The sequence below is a fragment of the Melanotaenia boesemani genome, chromosome 16, assembly GCF_017639745.1.
Source record: "Melanotaenia boesemani isolate fMelBoe1 chromosome 16, fMelBoe1.pri, whole genome shotgun sequence".
Classification (NCBI taxonomy): Eukaryota; Metazoa; Chordata; class Actinopteri; order Atheriniformes; family Melanotaeniidae; genus Melanotaenia; species Melanotaenia boesemani.
In genome coordinates this window covers 24180158-24203680 of record NC_055697.1, presented here as the reverse complement: position 1 = coordinate 24203680, position 23523 = coordinate 24180158, and the positions used below count along the sequence as shown (strand labels likewise).

The 23523-nt window shown below is 37.3% G+C and overlaps 1 protein-coding gene across 19 annotated transcripts in view; it reads left to right on the top strand.

Annotated features, from left to right (window-relative positions):
• The window catches only part of camk2g2 (calcium/calmodulin-dependent protein kinase (CaM kinase) II gamma 2), a 71815-nt gene that overhangs the window by 19521 nt on the left and 28771 nt on the right, over window positions 1-23523 (top strand). For all 19 annotated transcript variants that reach the window (XM_042009791.1, XM_042009790.1, XM_042009787.1 and 16 more), the window contains exons 3-6: window positions 11962-12021; window positions 17880-17934; window positions 18633-18698; window positions 22589-22661. In XM_042009791.1, the coding sequence (XP_041865725.1) occupies window positions 11962-12021; window positions 17880-17934; window positions 18633-18698; window positions 22589-22661 (254 nt within the window). The remainder of the gene's footprint in view (window positions 1-11961; window positions 12022-17879; window positions 17935-18632; window positions 18699-22588; window positions 22662-23523) is intronic.

Sequence of the window (23523 nt, the reverse complement as noted above, 5' to 3'; positions counted from 1 at the left end):
ACAACTTCTGGTCAAGTGTAGGGAGCAAAATTTTGTAACACAAGGCAAGGTTTATAACCTTGTATGTGGACACAGTGGAAGTTAATGTTTCTACACTTGCTTTTCAATTCGAAATGGGGACAAAAAAAATTACTTGTAAATTACTTGTACTAATACTGATAAGCTTGCAAATGTCTATGATGATAGGGCAGCATGAGCTGGCAATCTAATTTATGTTTCATCTTGTCTTGTTTGGTTCGCAACAGCAGAAAGCTATTGAGTTAACAGAGGAAACTTTGGTAAGAAAACGCTGCTTACATTTAGACTGTGGTACTTTGGGGAAGACTCAGTATCACCGTTTTCACTTGCACTGTTGAGAGGACTGACAAACATTTACATGCAGGGTAGCTTTCTGCTCTGATTGTTTAAAAAGACAAAGTAAAAGTAAGAACATTAGTTTAGGTTCACTGGACAAAAATGATGAGATTATGGTGCAGCACTAATGCTTAGGATTTTCTCAATTCAAATTATATGAGGGTTAAAAAGGGATTCTGCACTCTGCCAACAAACATTTTCATAATAAACATCTTTAAGCATGTCAACCTCTCTATTAGCTAAAGCAGTGGTCACAGTGAGGTATGCTGAAACACTAAAACCTGCAGGTTGGTAGATCTGGAGGACCGGAGTTGGTGTCCACTGTGCTAAAGTGATGAATGTTGGCCTGTTCATGCTATTCTTCCAGCATGGAGCTTCCTTTGGCCGATGGACTGCCTCCAAATCTTGCCAACATTCAAGATTATCAACTATCTTGATCATCTTTTCATACAGCAGCAAAAATTCATCTTTTGTCTACAGTTCAGGTCACTTTAGGTGTCTCCAGAACTGATAACCAGCTTTCACTCAAATATGTTAGCCTACCAAACCCTAGCATGTTAATGGGTTTTTTGGTGTGTCTGGAACTCGGTCATGTTCGGTGGACAAACAGAAACTTTTTAACCTTCAGCTGTTTAAAATGATCTTGTTTGACTAGTAAAATCCCTCGTTACATTTAGATAATTTACATCCAACCACTGAGCTCATATTTTGCTGGCTAAAGCAAAACTTAACAAGAACCAGGTTAAGGAATAGATTTGTACCACATGCACATAGATTGGTAAAATCAGGCAATGATGAATAAATTACAAGGACATGTTAGTAAATTTCAGTAAGATGGAAGCTACGAGAAGATGATCTGCAATCTGCTGCACTGTTACAATAAAGACTTAAGTACCATTTAAAAAGAGTAAGTTATACATTTGCATGACTATGTGTACCTTTGCATGGTCCCTGGGTACACTATGATGTCTGGAGCCGGGTCCTGTTTAAAAGCTGAGGGTGCTAGCCCTGCACACAGATTCAGCACAGATTATTTGTACCTAATCTGGAAAAGGCCTGAAAGACATTTAGATTTTTCAATTGAAAAGCTTATTTTCAGGATTTTCTTAATTTTTGTTTCCTAGTAGGTATTGTCAAAACACCTTTTTATGTCTTGTCCGCCTAAAAAGACCAGAAAATTATTCATTACAGCTGTTACAAAACTGAAGATCAGAAAAATATCTCTTATTTTTTTAAACTCTCTACATTGTCTTCCTGTATGCCTCTGAATTTATTAAAATGCTTTTATTATTTTTTTAAAGCTCCAAAAGGTTTTAATTTTAAGTATTTACAACACTTGCTTTTAGTTTATGAGCCTCCCAGAGCCCTCAGGTCATTGGGGGGCTGGTCTCTTGTATATTCCTAAAGCGGCGACTAAAACATATGGAAAAGCATCTTTTATTTTTTTATGGTCCTTGCCTGTGGAAGAGCTTTCCTGAGGACATGAGGGCAGCTGACAGTGATTATTTTTAGAACTGACTTTTTAGTAAAACCTTCTATTGAATATCATTTATTATTTTTCATAACCGATATTTTACTTATTTATTTTTTAGTAAAAAAAAAAAAATCTTGTGTTATATACCATTTTACTAGTGTCCTATTTTATTTGATTTTCCTTTTTTTATTGAATATTTTTTAAAAACTTCCAGTGTTCAAGTTTCCTCAGTACTGTTAGTGAGTTAAGACAGCGCTTTTAGAGAACATCATCGGACTGTCAACCTTACTTGGCATCACATTTGTGTCATCTACTCTCATTACCAAAGGCTTTAGGCACATAAATCATAATCAAGGTTTTTGACATTAGGAAAGGGAGACTGACTCTACATAGCGACTCCTCAGGCCAAGAGCAATTATAGATACTAATGTTTTTCCATCCACTGGTGTTCGAACTGTAGAACAAGGACAAACATAGCAGTTTAGGAAAACTAAAACATATTGTGGGGTCCACATGATGACTTTGATAAATCTGCATTTCTGTTGATATCCAACAATCTTATATCCAATGTTCCATCTAACATCACCTTTCAGTGTTTTGTGATATTTAGTGGTGTGTATATATTTTAATACATTGTGAATATAAAGTTAAATTTACATGTTTAAGGACAAGACCCTTGGTCTTTTTTTTCAAATTTAAAATGGAAACACAGCAGTACAGTCTGTATGTTTGTGTTGGGGTCTGAGTGATCTCTTGGTGATTCAGAAAGCTGAAGGAAGTTGTGTCGTGTACTAACTGAGTGTTTGGTAATTCTTTCATTCCGGTGTTTTTTTTTTTTTTTTTAGGAGTTTTTATTTTAAAGCTTCTGATTTCATTTACACACCACAGGATAACAACATGTACTGTAATAGCTGATCAGGGATGTTGCTAGGTACGTGTCCTGCATCCTCGACACTTCAAAATCTGAAAGGACGCAGTAAACTCGCTGTTGATTTGTCGCCGGGACGCACCTCATTTTTCCCATGAGAAACTATACATTATGGACAACTCATGTTTAAAATCAAAGTAACTAGCAAAAGAAACTTCAGTGTTTCCCCTACATTGACTCAGCCATGGTGGGTTGAGTGGGTTATGTAATTGTAAAACTGAACATCTTTGGGTTCATGTTAGTGTTGTTGTTTAGGAAGAGAACAAGTTAATTTTCCACTAGATTTAGGCCATTGGAGGTGGTATTTTGGATGGATTTTTTCAGTCTAAGGTTGCTGGATTGCTGATTCTAGGATCAAATTTAAATTGCAGCCTCACGGAGTAGTAAGCACAGCTATAAAACTCTTAGTTCATTCAACTCTTGTCTTCTGCTGTTTTCTTTCTCTCTGCTAAATTGTGGCGGTACACTGGGTCCAGCACAGCATAACTGGTGTTCGTCTCTCTCTAATTAGCATGCAGCAGAGCACGGATGAATGAATTGGCTGGCCAAGTTTGGAGAAGGTGAGGGTTTTTGAGGAGTGGGATTACTTCTGACTGCCAGTAGTATAAGAGCAGTGCACGGAAGTCTCACATAACGTTTTACAGATAGCTTTTTTTGGATATTGGATTTTATAGCTATTTGCTAACTTAATCATTGTCTCTGCAACATCTTTCTTCTCCCCGAGCTTCTCCATTGTTGTTATTGTTCATGTTTACATCATTACTCTGTTGGCCTGGTGACATGACAGTCACCTCTCACTTCTTTATGAGACGTCTGTCTGGAGATACTTGTTGATGGTGGAAACAAGGAGAGATTCTATAAAAATCAGTGCCAAAATTTCACCGCCGCCTTGTCCATTTCTTTGTGCTTCTTTGTCAATTTGTCTGTTTCTAAGACTCTTACTTTCTGTCTCATTGTTCTTCTCAGTGATGCAGACCAGCCAGGTCACTGTGATTTAGGGCTGTAAGCTGGAGGAGGATTGGCTCTATTTATAGTCCTGTCTGCTCTGGGCCACACTGACCCTAAGTCACTGTCAGTCCCTCTTTTTAATTGTTGGTTTTTGTCAGTTTGCTATTCTTTAAACTCATCATTAGTTGACCCGATTTGATTTTCATCTCTTTCTCAATCTGAAGATGTTACTTAAAGTATTTTTTTAAACAAAAAAAAAGCTTAATCTGACTATAACTCTGCATATAAAGTCTGAGACTCTGTCATGTTGCTCAAAGATGCCATTCCAGTTGTTTTTTTTATGTTTTGGGGTTAGATCATAAAATTGATTATCTATTCCTGTTTGATGCTTCTTTTTTTTTTTTTTACTCACAAACTAGCCGATTGTCTATGTCAATGTCAACAATAATGAAAAATGCCAATCTAAGGAAACTTAGCCAAAAGCAATGATGATATAAATGTTAAAAAACTCATAGATGTTTAAATTACAATATCATATTATCAGAAATATTAACATTAGAGTCTGTAACCTTAAATAATTTCATTTGGTAAAGGAACTTAATTGGTAATCTAAATTACTTTATCTTTTGATCTGAGCAGAAGCATTGAAATCGGTTAATCTATGAGATTAGTGTCAAGATAGCTATGTTTTTAGGGTTTTATCATTAACTTGGACAGAAAGTTGAAGATTCCAGCTCTGTAATGGACACATCTTCTGTTGGAAGCATTTTTGACAAAATTATTAATTATTCATTGGCACAAATCAAATTGGTTTGAATTTTTTTAACATTAAGTCTAGTTGAGTCTTTTTATAACATGCAAAGTAAAAGCATCTTATATTATCTTTACATAGCAGCATCCAAAACTGGTTTGTACACTGCCGTTCAAAAGTTTGGGGTCACTTTGCCATGGGATTCAATAGGGAAGTGACCCCAAACTTTTGAGCGGTAGTGTATGTATTTAAGATTTTGAGAGAATGTTCTTTTTGTGTGCAATGCGGCCAATGTTCCAAATTTCTTTCTTCATAAGAGCCAACGTTACATATGTGGCTATCCAGTGTATGAAATATGCGTGGACGTGTGATAGAGTATCCAGAGCACACGGACTCTGAAACTATGGATGTACAAAACATGGTAATCTGAAATTGGCGTGAAGGTGGCATCAACCAACCTTTTTTTTGAGTCATATAAAAGACAGGATTTTATCCTGAAATAAATCCTCAAAATGCCAAGATATCTGTAACACAATCAAACTCAGTCTGTGAACCCTGTGAGGTGACAATTGAAAGCAGGTCCTGTGGTTTGACCTTGGCATTTAAGAGGGTCATGGCAAACAAAGATCAGCAGTTGCCCTCGTTAGATGGACTTCATGGTCAAAACTCTCCCCTTAACTTTAAAGTTCACAGAGATCCACTTTTAAAACCAAATTTCCTTTGGTTTAAAGCTTGTGAGTAATGGTTTAAAATAATTGTAAACTCAACAGTGGACAAAATGTTAATTAGCCTGGGTGGTGCATTTTGACAGCATCTTCTGTTTAGTCAGTCTTTGAGTGATTGTTTTGTATGCATAGGCAGTACAAGAATATGTGTATAATATGGATGGATGTGTATAATCAGTGGTTCATTGTTCTAATATCTAACTATGCTAAGAGAGAAAGTTGCCGGTTTTAGTAACTGTGATCTTTATTGACTCAGGCTGCTTAGTTCCTTACTGAGGGATTCCTGAGGGGCCTTGACAAAATGACAAGCTGAGTATTTAAAGATGGATAGTGACAGACATAATCATGATAATAAGTCAAACCTTTGTCACGCATACTGGAAATACATGACACACAAGTGATTAAATTATCAAGAATCTGCAAAGAGCACAGATCAAAAAGTCAATGCTGTTATCTGCTGGACTTAGCATTTACTCCAGTAATAGTTTATTTCAGGTATTGCCTGTCTCCCAGTTTATGTACATAACCGAGGGGGTATGATTTTTGTTTTGTTTTTTTTCCTTCTTCAAAAACTGTATGCTAAACTGAAAGAAGCCATCTATTCATTCATCCTGTGATCCATTCTCTTTAAAGCTTCTAGATGAGATAAGCTCAAAGCTGCTTGGATAAACGAATATGATGATGTACCACGCCTTCGATCATCACTCAGTCCAATCGGGTTAAGTGCTGTCTGCTCTTCTGTGTGGAGCAAACACTATAATGTCATAGAATCTGAAAAAACTGAAAAAGGCATGTGTGTCTAAGAGGCTGAGGATTGTAAACTGAGACCTGTTTGAATTTTTACAATAGTAAAAATCAAGCAAAGATGAAATTACAGACTTGAGGCTTCTTACACAAAACATCTCAGGTTTTCAGCTCAAATGTGTTTTGATGTCTCCTTAACTGTGGGACACACGTAAGGGTGTTGCTTGGAATCTTTTAAAATGTGTTAGAGGAAAAAATGTTAAGCCATTTTTTTACAGTGATATACATTTTATTATTTTCATAGACTTTATTTTCTTGCACTCATACTTGGTGCAACTAGCATTGCTTTAACATTTATTATCTGACCCAAGCAGCTCACAGATGATATAAATGAAATAGTATATTAAAAAAAAAAAAAAAAAAAAAAAAAAAGATTGGTTGTTTTTTCATGCTCACAAACTAATAATGTTTGATGTTGATCCTTTATATTTTATATTAATTTGGTCCTCATGTTGTACAAGTCTTTTTCCCTGATAATCACTCGATACAGCTGGTGATGGCAAACGCTCCACTATCTCCTCCCATTGTTTAGACTTCATCATGAGGACAGACAGAGCAACTGATGCTGTGCAACACTTACTTGGGACATGAAATAGTTGCTTGCCAATATCTGAGTGGAAAGATGTTGTGCCATCAGGTGTGTATCCAGGAAATTCTCAGTGGGGTGGATATTATTTTTATTATATTATTATTATTTTTATAAAGAATATTATACAAGATATGAACTTTGAAAAGGAGCTAAATGGTATTACAAACACAAAAAGTCCTTTTATCTGGCAGAGGAAAGAAGGCTTTATACTTGTATTATATTCTAAACTACTATAAAGACCAGTAATAAACCGACCAAAACAAGTGCAGTTCTTCTTATAGCTGCTGGAATCTAGTGGCTCAAGGACAGGTTTCTTTTTAAGGCTGACAGGGGGTTACCCACCAAACTTTTAAACCTCACTACCCCAGTCCCAGGTCCACGCATATTTCATACACTTGATAGCCACATATGTAACGTTGGCTCTTATGAACAAATACATTTGGAACATTTGTTGTCACCTTCTGTCAATAATTCAGAAAACACAGATTTATATTTAATGATATTAACTTTATTGGGTTGCTCTTATACACTTTATCAAATGCATAAGAGTAATCCAAAGTGCTTTACAGAGCAAAAAACATGCAAGCACACAACAAATGAAATAAAACTATTAAAACAATATAAACTGAAATGGCAAATATCAAAGTCACAAATAATAATAAATAATGTAGATCAGGGGTGCCCAAATTTGGTCCTCGAGATCTACCATCCTGCAACTTTTAGATGCAATACTTCTCCAACACGCTTGAATCAGATGTCATCTGCATGTCATTCAGCTCTGCAGAAGCCTGGTAACGAGCCAGTTATTTGATTCAGGTGTTTTGGAGAAGGGTTGCATCTGAAAGTTGCAGGATGGTAGATCTCGAGGACTGAACTTGGGCACCCCTGATGTAGATAGTGATAAAAGCAAGAGGATAATTTTTTACTTTAGTTTCCAAGTTAATTAACTTCACACCACAGTGATCAGTATCTAAGAAGGGACTGAAAAAGCTGCAGGAAGTGCAGCCAGTTGGAATCTGTATGTGAAATGAATGGCTGTTCATTAAAATATATCCAAAAGGTTCTCACATTCAGAGAAAATCCCTCAGATGAGTTCATCTTCTTCATTTTAAGATCATAAACTCTGCCACGTTGCAGCTATGATAAAGCTAAATGTACCTGATATGTTTTCCTTGTCACTTGTCACCTAGTCCACTGCCCACTATGCTGCTGCACACTTAGTTACTTCCTGCAGCCTTTTTTTTTTTAGCTTTTTTTTCCGCCACTTTGAGTTGACTGCAAAAGATTTTTTTATTTGTTCATTTGCATATACACTTACAAACCACTTTATTAGTTTGTCTGCTCAATTGCTTGTTAACACAAACACTTAATCAGCCAATCACACGACAGCAACTCCATGCATTTAGGGATGAAGATACGACGAGACGACGCCTTTTAGTTCAAACTTGGCATGGGAATTGTGAAGAAAGGACATTAAAGTGATTTTGGAGGTGGCATGGTTGTTGGTGCCAGACGGACTGGTCTGAATATTTCAGAAACTGTTTTACTTTGATTTTCACATACAGCCATCTCTAGGGTTTACAGAGAGTGATCTGAAAAGAGAAAATATACAGTCAGCGCCAGCTGTCTGGACAGAAATGCTTTGTTGAGGTCAGGGGTCAGAAGAGATTGGGCAGACTGGTTGAAGACAGACAACTCAAATATCCACTCGTTACAGCCAAGGTATACAGAATACTATTTCTGAATCCACAACACGACCAACCTCAAAGATGATGAGCCACGGAAGCAGAAGGCCACACTGAGTGCCACTTTGGTTGGCTAAGAACAGGAAACTGAGGCTACAATTCACACAGAATCACCAAAATTGGAGAACAAAATATGGAAAACCATTATTTGGTCTGAAGACTCTCTGTTTCAGCTGTGATATTCAGATGGTAGGGTCAGAATTTGGCATTAGGCCTGTCGTGATAAGCAATAAGAAAAAAATGAGTGCGATAAGTTTGCCGGTCGCGATAATTTTTATTAACCTCTTTATTATAACAATAGGTTTCCCTACGGTGTATCTCGACTGAATGCTCTGGTTTCTTGCGGAGTGATCTCCCTCTCATACTTGATGTTTCTCCAGAAATGTTTGAAATAACTTCTCAGGGAACTGGTGTTTGTTTACTACCACTGGGTTGGCGATTTTATCCGTCTCAATATAAATTTGGATGAAGTTTTTCTTGTAAAGCATAAATCAGAAGTTGCAGTTTCAAATACACACAAAAAGCAACTTTCCATCACTCTGCTTAGATGAGCTGCCGGTGTCGAGCATTTGAAGTTCTTATTGGCCTAATTGGCCTTTCCATTTCCTAATTACTCTTTAAATGTAATTTTGATTTACAAAAGGCCTACATTTACCTACATTCTTTGACACTGACTTGTTTTTGACTTTTCCCCAAAAAAATTTCTGTACAGTTTTCTCTTTTAAAGGCTGTATGTGTTCTCATCTTTTTCCTGAAGTTCTTTAGTTTCTGTTGTTTTAAGCATCCAGCTGCCAAGACTTTCTGCTTTCACATGAAGCTGTCATCTCAGGCCAGCATTTAAAAAAAGGTCCTATTTTTGTAAGCAGAAACTTCTAAGAATAAAAGCAACCAAAATAACCCGTTATGGCTCTGAGAAGGTTGTGGAATGTCTGCGGAGTGCTTTTGGTTTCTCATTCCTTGAGGACTTGGGTCTAATCAAGACGTGCGTGTCTGTGTGTGAGGTTGAAACAAAATCAAGGATGTGGTCTGACAAAGCAGGTTTACATGTACTCGTCTGTGAAGGCTGCGTTCAGCCAATTAACTAAGCTGATCAGAGGATCAGGGCCACATTCAGGGTTCCGTTTTATTTCTCCTTTTTGTTTTCCTGCTGGGGCTTGTTGATGGTTGGGCAGCTGATTTCACAGGAAATCAATACACCGACCTTTAATGCTGCCAAGAAAGAGCTTCCACATTTCACACTTGTGCAGCAGCTGTTTCATTTTTCATCTCTTTATCCACTTGGATATAACTCAGTGTTGTTCTTTTCTTGCATGTTGCTGAATTTGTATTCATTACACAGAAAACACAATGGTTCACATCTAAACCTAAAAATAAACAACTATTTGTTTTGCCAAAATTAATCGTTCAATAAAGTTAGCAAAAACATTTAATAATTCTGGTTTTCCTGGTTCTTAAATATCCTGCTGCAGAAATATTTGTGCCTTCATTCATTTGGTATCATTGCCAACTCAAATTCAGAAGGGAAATTTAATTGTTGTAACATTTTGTATGCACACAAGACCACAAGTGGCACATCAACCTGACAGTCATGGTATTGATTTTCCAGGGTCTGAACAGGCCCCTCAGTGTTTGCTGTGGAGGAAGGAAGTTTTTCCAACAAGCTGAAGGATTTAAGTGGACTGAAGTCTAATGTTGTTATGTGGATACATATAATATCTCAGCTTGTGCACCCTTTCAGCCCAATTCAGCCTTGTGGTTTGTTGCCACTCACACTGATTGTGTTTACTTCTGTTTACCTTTCCTTTCAAGCTGTTTGAATCAAACCCAGGCCACTGTGGTGAGGCCTGAGCCGCTGGTATATCATTTGTACCGTTAACCTAATGAGCAAAAGGAGCATTCTATAGCTCACACAAAGAGAATTATAATCACAAAATGAAACATGGGAGAGGGAGCAACAGACCATGTTAGTATAGATTACATTGTAAGATAATGAAGGTCTAGAAAGCCGGACTATGATGGCAGATTTTTTTATGAGCCACATAAAACTCTCATCTGGTCTAGCGTATATATCACATTGATTTATTTATTTATTTATTTATTTTTTTGATAGGGCTTTGTAGTGAGTTGTGTTTGTAATGCAACATTGACGGAGTTCTTTTTAATGTTGTACATAGACTTTAGCTACTTGCCTCCAATTTGATGGCATGTTTACTCCATGAAATTGTAAACGGATGCAGAAGAGTATTATTATTGGAACTCTGACCGTTGGTGCGTATTTTCTTTTGAAATGCCTTAAGAAGTGTTTTTGAAGCATTTTAAGCATTTATTCAAGTCAGATGACAAATATGTCCAGTTAACTTTTCCATGTGTTAAGATTCTTTTTTTTTTTTTTTTTTTTTTTTTTTTTTTTTTTGACCCTGCATCATGTCGTTGAATTAACATTTAACTGCACGTAGCTATAATCTTTATTAATGCATTGTTTGGCTGTCGAGTGCTGGTTAACATTTCTGTTGGCGTAAACCACAGCTCCAAGGTTTTGAACAGCAATAGAAACTGAACATGTCTATAGATCCTTCAGCAGCTTTTCTAGATCTTGGTTTCTGGGAAGTTTGCGTCATCCATAGTGTGTCCAGATGTTCGCTTACAAAACACATTGCTGTGAAGCTCTATATTCCTCCGCCATTCATGGATAATACGGATGTAAAGTTGAAGCTACATCACGTGACTACTTCTTTTGCCTTGGTGTTTCACAGCTAAACAAAATGCAAAGATGCATGCAACCATCTGTTTTACAGAGCTGCATTTTTCCAGACTTTGTCTATTGTGTCAGTCAAGTGTACTTCCTGTCACAATGAGTCCATTCTGTTACACTTAGGTTACGGCTTGTAGTTAAGATCATACATGTATTATTAGTATGTTAAATTGTGCATGTGAGCACTTAACTGAGAGAAAGGTATTTAAATAAATTATCTTTGTTTTTTTTTTTGTTTGTTTTTTATTTTACAAGCATAGACTTGACAGTACGAATAAATATGCAGATGGATACACAGAATATACATTAAAAAATGGTAAAATAATCAGTTTGAATGCCAACTGAAAATAATCTGGAAAAATGTATTCTGAAATTGGTCACATTTGTTTTTTTTTCCTTTTTTAATGCACCACAAACGCAATATACTAACAGATATACAGGGAAGCGAGTCATCACTCGCGCCTGGAATTTAGCTGTGCTTATAACTGCAGTCCCAAATGCTGCCCTCTGAGATGCAGATGAGATCATGGTGTATAATTTATATTATATATATATATATATATATATAATATAAATTATATATATTATACACCATGACAAATCCCAAAGACTTGGGTGGGATTAAGGATTACGGATGTCCACTGTCTCTCCCTCTCTGTCATGCATTAACATGTAAGTAGCCCATCTGTCTCGGTGAACAGCAGCTGTTTGGTGGCAGGATAGCCAGGGTGAACTTGACCTCTGACATTCTGCAGCAGGAGGTGTCAACCACTGTATCCATCTGTTGTATTTTTTTTCATATCAGTCTGTCAGATAAACACGCACACAAAAAGAGAGCATTCTTCTTTGCACTGATGTATCTTCACTGTGTTTCTGCTTTGCTGTCCACAGATCACCAGAAACTGGAGAGGGAGGCGAGGATTTGTCGTCTGCTTAAACATCCAAACATAGGTGAGTCACCTTCAAAAGCTTACAGAACAATGGTTCAGTGCAATATAGTTCACATACGTCATAAGTTGCATGTGTTTTATGAAATTAGATTTCCTACATCACTGTTTGCACATCCCACAAACCTCACTGCTGTTCGTACAAAGAATAACATCTTTCTCAGTTTTTGCTTTTCTTCTGACTCTTGCTTTCCTAAAGTACCAACTTTTATTTATAAAGCACTTTAAAACATCCACAGCTGCACACAAGTGAAATCAAGATGCAAATAAAAACAGATATAAAAAATAAAACCAAATAAAAACCAACACACTAAAACCAATTAAAATAAATACAAATAGATTAAAAAAACAAAATCAAAACCTAAAGCGGATTTATACTTGTGCACCGTCTGCGTGCGGTCGTTTACGGCGTAGCTAGCGAAGGTGAATGTGTTCTTGCACTCGAGCTTAGGGGGACACCTCGTTTTGGTGTCGTGTTGCAGTTTCTCCTCCTAATCTGAAGGTGGCAACAGGGGTGATTACGGACGGTAAACTCACCAGGTCGGAGTTCCTTTGATGGTTTACTTCAGTTCCAGTATGTGCATTGCATTCTAAGTCATACTTGATAAATAGTTTAAACAATTATTTTCACAAATTTTAATGAAACTGGGTTGATTTAAATACAATTATTTAAAAAAAAAAAAGCAAAAGCCAGCTTGTGCTTCAAATGAGTTTTTGCATCAGAACTGATGGAGGATTAAGAAGATTTTAAGCAATGAACAATTTTTTTGTGAACTTATTTGCTTTGAAGCTTAGAATAATGCTTTGACCCTCACAATTTTCTTTTAAATTAATCAGCTACCCTTAATCAGCTGTTGTCCTAGTCAACTGTTTACTTACATAAAAATCTTAACTAAACCTCATCTATTAAAGTAGTCTAAGGTGTTCAATTTTGACATTTCATTTCTGATCTGGAAATTTCTGAGTATGTGCTCTATGAGAGTATGTTTGAAGAGTTTGTGAGCCTGCTTTCACTTGACAAAATAGATTTATCCCACTAATTTACTCTAATTTTCTGTTTTAAAACAACAATGCCGTCCAGTATGGTTCAGTGTCAGTATTAGATTGTGGAAGAAAACAAAGGAATAATTCGATTAGCCTATCATCAACTTGATCCTTTGGGTGTTGTTTTTAAAAATGGTGGTTACTACACAAATTCAGCAAGAAGTTCCAGAAATCCAGGTACTCATAATCCCAAATTGACCAATTTATAAGGGAGCACATCCTCGTAATCATCTGCGTAGCAGGGGTGCACGTCTAATCTGGAAGAGGTGCGTGTCGGGCCTCCGTGGAGCTACACAGCACTGGCGGTGGTGACGCAGATGCTATGCTAGTATAAATCTGCCTTAAGTCTCAGTGAGGTTGAAAGCCAAAGAATAAAAATGGGTTTTAGGATGATTTTTTAAAGAGGGGAAAGAAGTGATCTAAACATAAATACAGTAAATGAACAACATCAAGATCACAAATGCATAACTGTCAGAAATCTCCAGTGACAGTAACAGAGGCTAATCTGGGAGGTTAAGTTCTTTCACCCATCCATCCATTTTCTGCCGCTTATCTGGGGTCTGGTGGTGGGGGCAGCTGCCTAAGAAGGAAAGCCCAGACTTCCCTCTCCTGAGCCACATTCACCAGCTTGTCCGGGGGGATCCTGAGGAGTTCCCAGGCCAGCTGAGAGATGTAGTTGTTCCAGCGTGTCCTGGGTCTTCAACGGAGCCTCCTCCCGGTGGGACGTGCCCGGTACACCTCACCAGGGATGCGTTCAGGAGGCATCCTGACCAGACGCCCAAGCCACCTCATCTGGCTCCTTACGATGCGGATGAGCAGCGGCTCTACTCTGACTCCCTCCCCGGATCACCGAGCTTCTCACCCTATCTCTAAGGGCGAGCCTGACAACTCTGCAGAGAAAACTAATTTTGGCTGCTTGTATTCGCAACCTCATTCATTCGGTCACTACCCACAGCTTGTGACCATAGGTGAGGGTGGGAACGTAATGAGGACCATGATCTTGGATTTGGAGGTGAAGATGACTCTAACAGAACCACATCATCCACAACGAGCAGAGATCCAATCCTGAGGCCACCAAACCGGATCCCCTCAGCACCTCGGCTGTGACTAGAAATTCTACCCATAAAAGTAATGAACAGAATCGGTGACAAAGAGCAACTTTGTCCAAATCTCACTGGGAACAAGGTTTAGTTCTGCAGTAAAAAAATACCTTCGACACCACTCTTTATATTTATTCATACCATGGCTGAGAGATGCCAAAGAGATTTCACCTATTATTTCAAATCATGTTCAGAAGCCTTTTATGTAAAGTTTAGATAAATCATAAAATATTAAGCTAAAAAATGTCTGTGACTCCAAAAATGAGTGTCATTTGTACTATACTGGTTTGGGCGAACTGCCAGACCAAAGCTGTCAACACTCCAGTTTCCTTTTCTACAACTAATGCAGCTTCATGCAACAGTTGTGCAATGGATTCTGACTTTACACTTTTTTCTTCAACCATGTGCCTAAATTTTAGGCATCAAAAATTGCATCGCCATAATAAAATGAGTAAATTTCTGCAACCACAAGGTCTGTTTGAATGCTTTAGGATGTGTAAATATCATTGTATGTGTTACTGATGAAGAATAAATGCAGATGGCACATAGTGCAAATGAAAAATTTTGTAGGCTTTTCTAAAACTTTCAGGAAGAATAAGAATGTTGATTGTGAATGATGCAGCTGTAGCTCTAAACTTTTATGAAGTCATAGTACAATATTTGAACATTTCCTTTGCAAAGGTCCCCTCTGACAAAGTGAAGCAGAATAAAATGATAAAATGATTTTATAATACAGACAGCCCCGGCGAGGTCTTTAAAATGGCCATTTTGGCACAGTTTGGCAATATGCTCTCAAAGTCCCCCAACAAGCTAAAAATGATAAAATTATTATTGAAACAAGTTTTTGTTTTGTTTTGTTTTTCCTTTTTTTTTTGAGTCTGGTTCAAAAATAAATGGCTGAATTCTATAAGCTGCTGCTCGGTCAGGTTCACTCGCCATCACTAAGCTGTTGATGTTTTGGAGTCAGACGCACTGTGCATGCCCTTGGCCAGCCCATCTTCAGAGTCTGGCCTCCCTGCGGCCAATCAGCACGCACCTCTTTAACATTAGTCAAAAGCTTGCATGAACTCTCACGAGACAAAGTGGTGGTATGAGCAAAGGGTCAGAACAAGCTCTGTGTTTGAATTTTTTTTTTAAATAAGTTTTCAAAACATATTTAAAAAGACACTTAGAGGACAGTGAATGTATGAAAAGATCAAGTGATGACACCTTTAAAACTTTTGTAATCATAAATTTAACATCCCAGATTGAGTACTTGTACATAAAGAGAGAATCTTCCCATTTGTTAACGTAACTATGATCAAACTTGAGATTTTCAAAGGTGCCTCTTGTATATTGTTGCAATGGAATTTAATTACTTGCCTGACCCAAATCTGATTGCTGAATTTGCTGTAAAAACCTGCAACTTTTTCAATGAAGAAGCCTATGCCGTTCATTCTCCCTAAAATCTAAAACCACACGGATTTTGGTTTATATTCAACCCAATGTGTTGGAGCACAGAACCAAAACAATGGTCACTTTTTTTTTGTTTTGTTTTTTAAAGCTTTAACTCTGCCTTGTTCAGTTTGATAGTAGCTCTGCAACAAAATGGCCTCACATGACAGTCAAACCAGCCAGTTACCTGATCTGGTCTTGCGTGGTACATTTGCATGCAGCTGGCCAGCAGCCAGTCGGGTGAAATGAGCTGAACTCAAACAGACGTGCAGTCAGCTACAAAGTGTTTACATTGTGTAGTTTGTATGAGTGTGCAGTGTGATTTTTAGTCTATGTATTTTTCCTGGATGTTACTGTTTAATATTACCTTTATGTTTTTAATGGCACTTATTTTCAGCACTTAAAATATAGAGATGGAAGCTCCAGCTCTAAGAGCCAAATTGCTTTGTTGCATCTTTGTAGCTGTAAACTCTGAAGAGTTATTCAGCCCGTTAATGTCTTTAACACCATGAGTATGGGTTAAGTCTTATACATTTCAGGACCCATCTCATCACAGTGTGTGTGTGTGTTTGTGAGATCCAGACAAAAAGGAAGGAAATGACAAGGTATCTTTGTGGCAGAACTGCCTAATCTCATCATAGCATGCAGTTTACTGTAGCCTACACACACACAGACATGCAGGATATAAGACAAGCATAATAGTCAGGTTTCAGTGGGCTGTTTTCATCCATCCTGATTTTTAAAATTTTATTTATTTATTTATTTGGTGCTTCTTCATCACCCTCCTCTGCTCCTCTTTTCTCATCTTAAACTCAAAGGGAGACCTTGTCAGCTTCTTTTTACGAAAAAAAGCTTCACCCACTGTGACACTAACATGTTTTAATCGGTTCATTCAGTAAGTTGGTTTTTGTCACAACTGTGTTAGACTCAAGAGCAGCTGGTTAAAGATATGTTTTTATCAACAAGTCCTCTTGAGCTAAGAATAATAATAAAACAAATAAAAAAAACATTCTGTGTCTAATATTGTAGCCCATACAATTTTGTGCTTTTATACAAAGAGGAAGTCAAAGAAGAATTAGCCTGCATCATATTAAACATAGTGATTAAATATGTTAACATTTCTATCAGCTTTGTACACCTCCTTGCAAACCGACCAGCTGGCACTCGGACTTCATAAACCTACTGTTTGTTTGCTTCAATTTGTTGCTGGAAGCCTCTGCTTTACCTTGTTTGTGTTTGAACATCTCAAGCAAGGTGTTGCTTCTTGTTACCCTCACCATGGAGATTATGCAGCCTGCTGTTACTAGAAATGCTCAAAGTATGTCACCAGGACGGCATCAGAGTAGTGCTGGAAACTACATTTCCTTTCAGGTCATATGGATTTTTTCAGTTTTTTTTTTTAATACAGAGCTGTTTTTATTAACTTATTTTCAAAGCACACTTGATGTCTTATGGTTTGTTGATGTGCAGTCTGTATGTTTCTATCATTAATCACCAGTTTCTCAGTTCACATATATTTTCCCTTCCAGGCCCTTTAAAAGGATATGTGTTTAAAACATGAGAGATTTGATAAGTATTCATCAGGAGCAGACACTGTGCCATCCATCTTATTTATTTTTAGACTATTAGCATATCTTTGTAGCTGTTCATTAATAAACCGAGCAGATTGTTGTTGGTATTGGTTTTATGGGAGAAAAAGGCTGCAGAATAGTTGTTAAATTCAGGTGCACATTACAGATGCAACATATCACCAAGGCAAACTGCATATCCTCTGATCACAGCTGCTCATGAAACACACACTATATGCATAAAGCAGACAGATTTGATGTATTTGGTAAGTGATATTGCTCCAGCTATATAACTATGCTTTTTAACTAAATTATTGTTATATAAACAATTATTTTCTTTAAGCCTAAAGTAGCCAAATTCAGTTCATTAGAAAAAAAAACCTAGTAGGTCCATCACATGGTTTGTAACCTGAATAAACATCCTGAAAGGTTTATAAAATTCTTTGCTCCTAAATATTTCATGGATTTGGTCTGTATCCTCATTGTCTTTGCTTTGCACTCAAGACTCCAGATGTTTTTATAAAAACTCAGTCATTCAACTACATTTCATTAGTGTCAAAATGAATAGTATAACCATACCTTCTGCCCAAAGAGAAATTTCTGTTATCAATGTTTTGGCAAGTTTTTCCCTCCCTGTAGACGTTACCTTTCATGAATAACATTGTACGACTTCGACAGGCTGACTTTTAATTGAAGACTCTTTTTGTGTTTTTTAGTACGACTTCATGAAAGCATCTCGGAGGAGGGCTTTCATTATCTTGTCTTTGACCTGTAAGTAAATCACACACACACTCAGTCTACTCTAGTTAAGCTTCATTAAATAATATTTGCTGAAAGACGTTTAATATAGAGCTTTTATGTCTGCAGAATTTCTCTCCATCTTTGTCATTTTAAGTCTGCTTCAGGCAGAAATGTAGCAGAAGTGACCCCTTCTGGCATCTTTATTTGGAATTTAAACAGGGAAATAGTTTTTAAACAATTTGCTAAACTCCCCCTCAGTAAAAAAATTGTTTCTAATTTCAGCTGCAGACACATGGCCTGAGATTAATCACCTTTCTGCACTTTTGTCTGCACCTCATGAAAGGTCATTACATTTATCAGTATGGATTGTGCTGAGAAAAAGTTAGCACATAAATGTTGGTGCCTTATACAATGATTATACGAGGATTTTTAAAGGGTTGTGCTCCAGCTTGCTGTCACTCGCTGCAACAGAAATGCAGATCAAGCTTGTAGAGGCTTGTCTTATCAGCAACCAGTCAAGTGGCCTCTTAAAGCACCGGTCAGAACATGTAACACATCACAGGATAACAAACATCAACCTAAACAAGACTTTCTATTGGCTAAGCTGCTGGAAGATATTTTAATGATCTTATCTGTTGCATGTATGTTTCTCATTTTTGACAGGAATGTTATTTTCATTTTCAGGGAAACACAAAACAAAAAAACTTTTCTTTGGTCTGTCTCTGCAGTGTCACTGGGGGAGAGCTGTTTGAGGACATTGTTGCCAGAGAGTACTACAGCGAGGCAGATGCCAGGTAATGTCTTCCATTTTCAGTTTGTTATAGCTGTGTTTAAAATTCAATTAATTAACCTTTAAAAAATTTAAGATTTTTAAGATTTTGTATCATTCATTTTGAAGTCCAAGTAGAAGGCCCTTGAGAGATCTGCCCTTTAGCCACCAGGAGTAACTCGTTGCAGTCTGGGGACCACAGTTTTGATGTTTTGATGACTCCCTTTGTGCATCATGTTGACTCAAGCTGAACTCAACACCCACACAGCTGGGCAGACTGACTTTTGGGCTTTAGTGGCACAAATGTCTCACTAAGAAAGATATTTCGGTTTTGTTTTATCACAAAAAAAAAGTTGCATTAAGTGCAGCACTTTAATTAGATTATGTCAATTATTTAGTTTTCTTTACAAATTAAACGAATCACCAAGCTATAGTCTACATGTACTTAAACCAGGGGTGTCCAGAGTCGATCCTCAAGGGCCGCTGTCCTGCAGGTTTTTGATGTCTCTTGCTGCAGCACACCTGAATCAGATTAATGGGTCAAGCTGTCAAAGACAGACATTTAATCTGAATCTGGTCTGTTGGAGCAGGAAAGCAGATTAAATCTGCAGAATTGTGGCCCTCAAGGACCGAAGCTGGACTGTCTTAACTTAAACTGCCTTCAATTTGCAAACATGATCAAAAGCGCTAGCTTTGTCCATCTAATCATTAGCATTTGCTATCATATGCAGATTCTTACTGAACATTGAATTTGTTTTAAACATAGTAGATAATTGCACAATGATGACTCCCAGGTACCGATACCATACATGACCCACTTTGATGTGCTGCTGACTTGATGTTTTGAGGTTTATCATTAGCTGTTGTGCTGCTGTGGTTGGTCATTGCTACACAAATCAGCAAAATGACATAATCAATGACACTGACGCCTTATCTCTGTGAAAAATGTGTTATAGGTTTTTCAGAAACACAATGCAGCAGGGACACACATAAAGTTAATCCTGGTTAGCTTAGCTAGAAAATAAGGTAACCATGTAAAGTGTAAGCGTAATGTTTCATCTTGCTGTAGATGTAAATGCACTGTTGTTAGGTTAACATGCTAATGCTCTACTCAGGCATAAAAAATTGATGGCAAAAGAAAACAACACTGTAATAACAGCTGATTTTTAATTTTTTTTTTATTTCTATCATACAGAGACTTTATTCCCTGCATTACTCACTACTTTTTATTGCATCAGTTTTACTTGAAATTGTGCATAAAAACATAACGTTGTGCATTTTATTGTATACTGTGTGGTTTAGTTTATTTGATCTTATTTTAGTTTTCATAGCACTTCATTCTGTATTGTCTCATTGTGCATATAGTTTCACTGCTTTTCCCTCCCCACATTATCTTACTGCTATTGCTTCTTCCATTGACTCTGAGAGCTCCTGCCATGGTACTTGTGTGCACAAATGGTAATAAAAACTCCTTAATGTTAAATACAGTGCCCCTCTAACTGAAGTGACGCTTGAAAGTGAAACTGATGCTTTCAGAAAGTCATACAATCAATTCTTTATTAACAATAACAATAGTACATATATTAAGGATGTTGTGCATAGTTTGAAATTTCAGTCACAGTGTAATCTGATAATCTGAAGTTCATTAAGTTTATTTAAGAAAGCACACAATGTTCTGCCATTTGAATCTGTTTTAATGTACTTTGTGCTTCAGCAGCAGAAATGGTGCTTGTGCTTCCTGGCAGTGCCGGTTTTTGCCCCATTTCCAAACTAAGTGACTCAGGCCTTTAAAATCTAATTTCATGAATAATTAAAGACAAAGCTGTCCTTGTGTTGAAGCATTATTTTGAGTTTGTTGTCAGATGATGTAGTTTTTTTTTTTTCTCATTGCATTGCATTGCAGCACATTAACTGCTCGAGCTAAGATTTAACCCATGTTGTAGCAGATCACAGTCACTTGCTGTGTATAAATTAATTGAATAGCATAATGCAAAATTACAAAAAATTACCATAAATAATAGTAGGGGGTGGGGGGGTAGTCTTCTGTTTAGAGAGATAGAGTCCACCTTCCTAATTCACTTACGCCTCTTTCTAGCAATACTTTGGTCACTGTGTCGTACACGGCAGAGATCAGAACTATCACAACACTAATTAGCGTTGCTGAAATTTTAACTCAACAGATTTGAGATTGGCCATCCTCCATGGTTGGCCATGTGTAGATTTGAGCAGATTATTCACAGGTTAGTTACAGGATCTCAGTTTGAAGCTGTAAATATTAAAGAAATAAGAAACAAGAACAGCTGGGCTAATTTTGCATTTAAAAAATAATTAGAATATTAATGAGTTGTTCTCTGCAACAACGGCCATTTAACAGTCTTTGCTCATTTTAACACCAAATATTTCCCCTTACATTTTTGTTTTCTTTTAACTTAAAAACTTTATGCATTCAAAATATATACCCATATATATTGAATATATTGAAACTTGATAAATATCTCTGTCCATTCTTCATCATATTGGTTCATCTTCAAAAATAAACAATGATGATCAATTTGATGTGAGAATTTGTGGATGATGGAGAAGCTTGTACTGTTAAAATAAAAAAGGACAACATTGAGACAGTCTGATGGACATTATATTGCCTCTGAAATGAGGGAGGTAGAAGATTGAAAGGGCTTAGTTAGTTTGTTCAAGTCTGTGCAGGGAACCGGGAGAGGAGAAAGGAAGATATGCTGCATATAGTTTGGAGTCCATTTTTAGCCTAATTTGGACGCAGAGAGCAGAACTCTCTTCTGCTTCTGCCTCCTGAAGTCTTTTTTGGTGCATTCTCCTGCTGCTTGCCCTGACTTCAACTTTGCTAATGTCAAGCTCAATTTATTTAAAGAGAAACAATATCAAGTGTAACTGAGCATCAGTCATGCAAACTTGAGGACAAGGTTGCATAAGATGCCCCCTCACACCCTCTCTGCTCTGTTTCCTTCCTCACATTCAGTTACTTGAAAATGCACTTTTCTTTCACAGGCACCAAACGCTTGTAAACATCAGATAAAAACTCTACAATTACTGTCAGAAAGATGTAGAAGAAGCTTTCAGAAACTTTTCCACCAGCAAGCTGGTGTCTTCCTGCTCCTTTCTGGTGATGGATGTCGGGTATCTTTTAAAAACTTTTAAAATTTGTCTTCACCTGCAGAAGGACATTAACACCCTCTTTATGCTACGCTTAAAAGAACATTGTGGTAATATGAAGCTCACTTCAACATTGTCTTCTTCTGTCCTTTGCCTTTTGAAAAGAAAAAAAATCTCAGCAAGTTGATTCAGAATGAATGGGACCAGACATAAACTGTGTGTTATTAGTGTAACAGGTGTTTTTGTTCATCTTCAAGCTGTTCAACTGAGTCAAGGCCAAGACTTTGAGTGTCCACAGTCTTTTGGACACCCATGTAGCAGCAAAGCATTAAAATGTTAACCTTTAATTCTGAGGGAACAGATTCTCCGGATTGGTTACTGTACAGACGACAGAACTGAACAGCTGAAATATCTCTGTTCAGTTCTGTCATCCTACCACTTAATAATGACGTCCCATCTTGTTTGAATTCTTGCTTGTGTTGTTCTTACTCTCAGATGTAAGTCGCTTTGGATAAAAGTGTCTGCGAAATGACTGTTAGAACAGAATAGAAAAGAGTTTTCTGTCTTTCTTCCTTCTTTATTCAGTCTTATTTTTGGATTTCCTTCATATTTTATCTTTCAATCCATATGAGTGCAAATAAAAAAATAAATAAATAAACATTAAAGTGCAAACAAAAGACCAAAGGTGATGATGTGATGGGCTTATATGTTTTGAATTTTCAAAAATCCTTTAGTGTCTGATTGTTATGTTGGGGGTTGACAGATGCGTATGTTTTCTTTCTCTTGCAGCCACTGTATCAATCAGATCCTGGAGAGCATCAGCCACATCCACCAACATGACATTGTCCACAGAGACCTCAAGGTGAGCTATCATACTATGGTGAAGAATATGAGAGGAGATATATGCGTATATACTGACTACTAGTGTGTGATTGAGAATAAAAGGTGTGTGATTAGATACACAACAGGTCTGAGTGTGCATGCACACGACTTCACAGACGTCATGCAGTGACGTTAAGACCAACTTATAGGGATGAGCGTCATCACTCTCCTCACCAGCTTTCTCCTCTCATTTCTCTGTTCCCATGCAATATCTATGTGTGCACCCCTCCTCTTTTCATCTGTCCCCCTCTTCTCGTCTTCATCCCTCTACACTGCCCCCCCCCCCCCCGGCAATGCTGAAGACTGACGAAAGCAGACCAGCTGCTATTAATAGCAGGTCGGTGGGTGAAACGCTGGCCAGTGACGATTTACCTCACAGCAGAGCTTATGCACCCCCAGCAAACAACATCACTCCCCAGCTGTGTAGATTTTTATTTAAATCACAATGTGGTGCATAAAGACGGCGTAAAGACGACCTGGTACAGCTGCATAAACTACAACACCTTTTTTATGGCCAGGTTTTAGTTCTCATATTGAGTTAAACTTCGAACAGTTAACAGTCTGATCTATTACTTTTATGTGATGGTGCTAAATGAATCCATTACTCTAACTGTAAGTATACATACTGTACATAAATGGAAAATAATTGTTTTTGCATGAGTGGTAGTAATGCACTTGAGTTACTTTTTATTGATTTTTATACTTGGATATTGATGTTGGCATCAAATTAACTTGGAGAGGGAAGAGTTTTAGGACGACCATAATGGTGACAGGCTCTGGGGGCAGTGGAGAGAAATCTATTACATTAGTTGTTAATGCAAAACCCTTTTCTTGTTCCTACA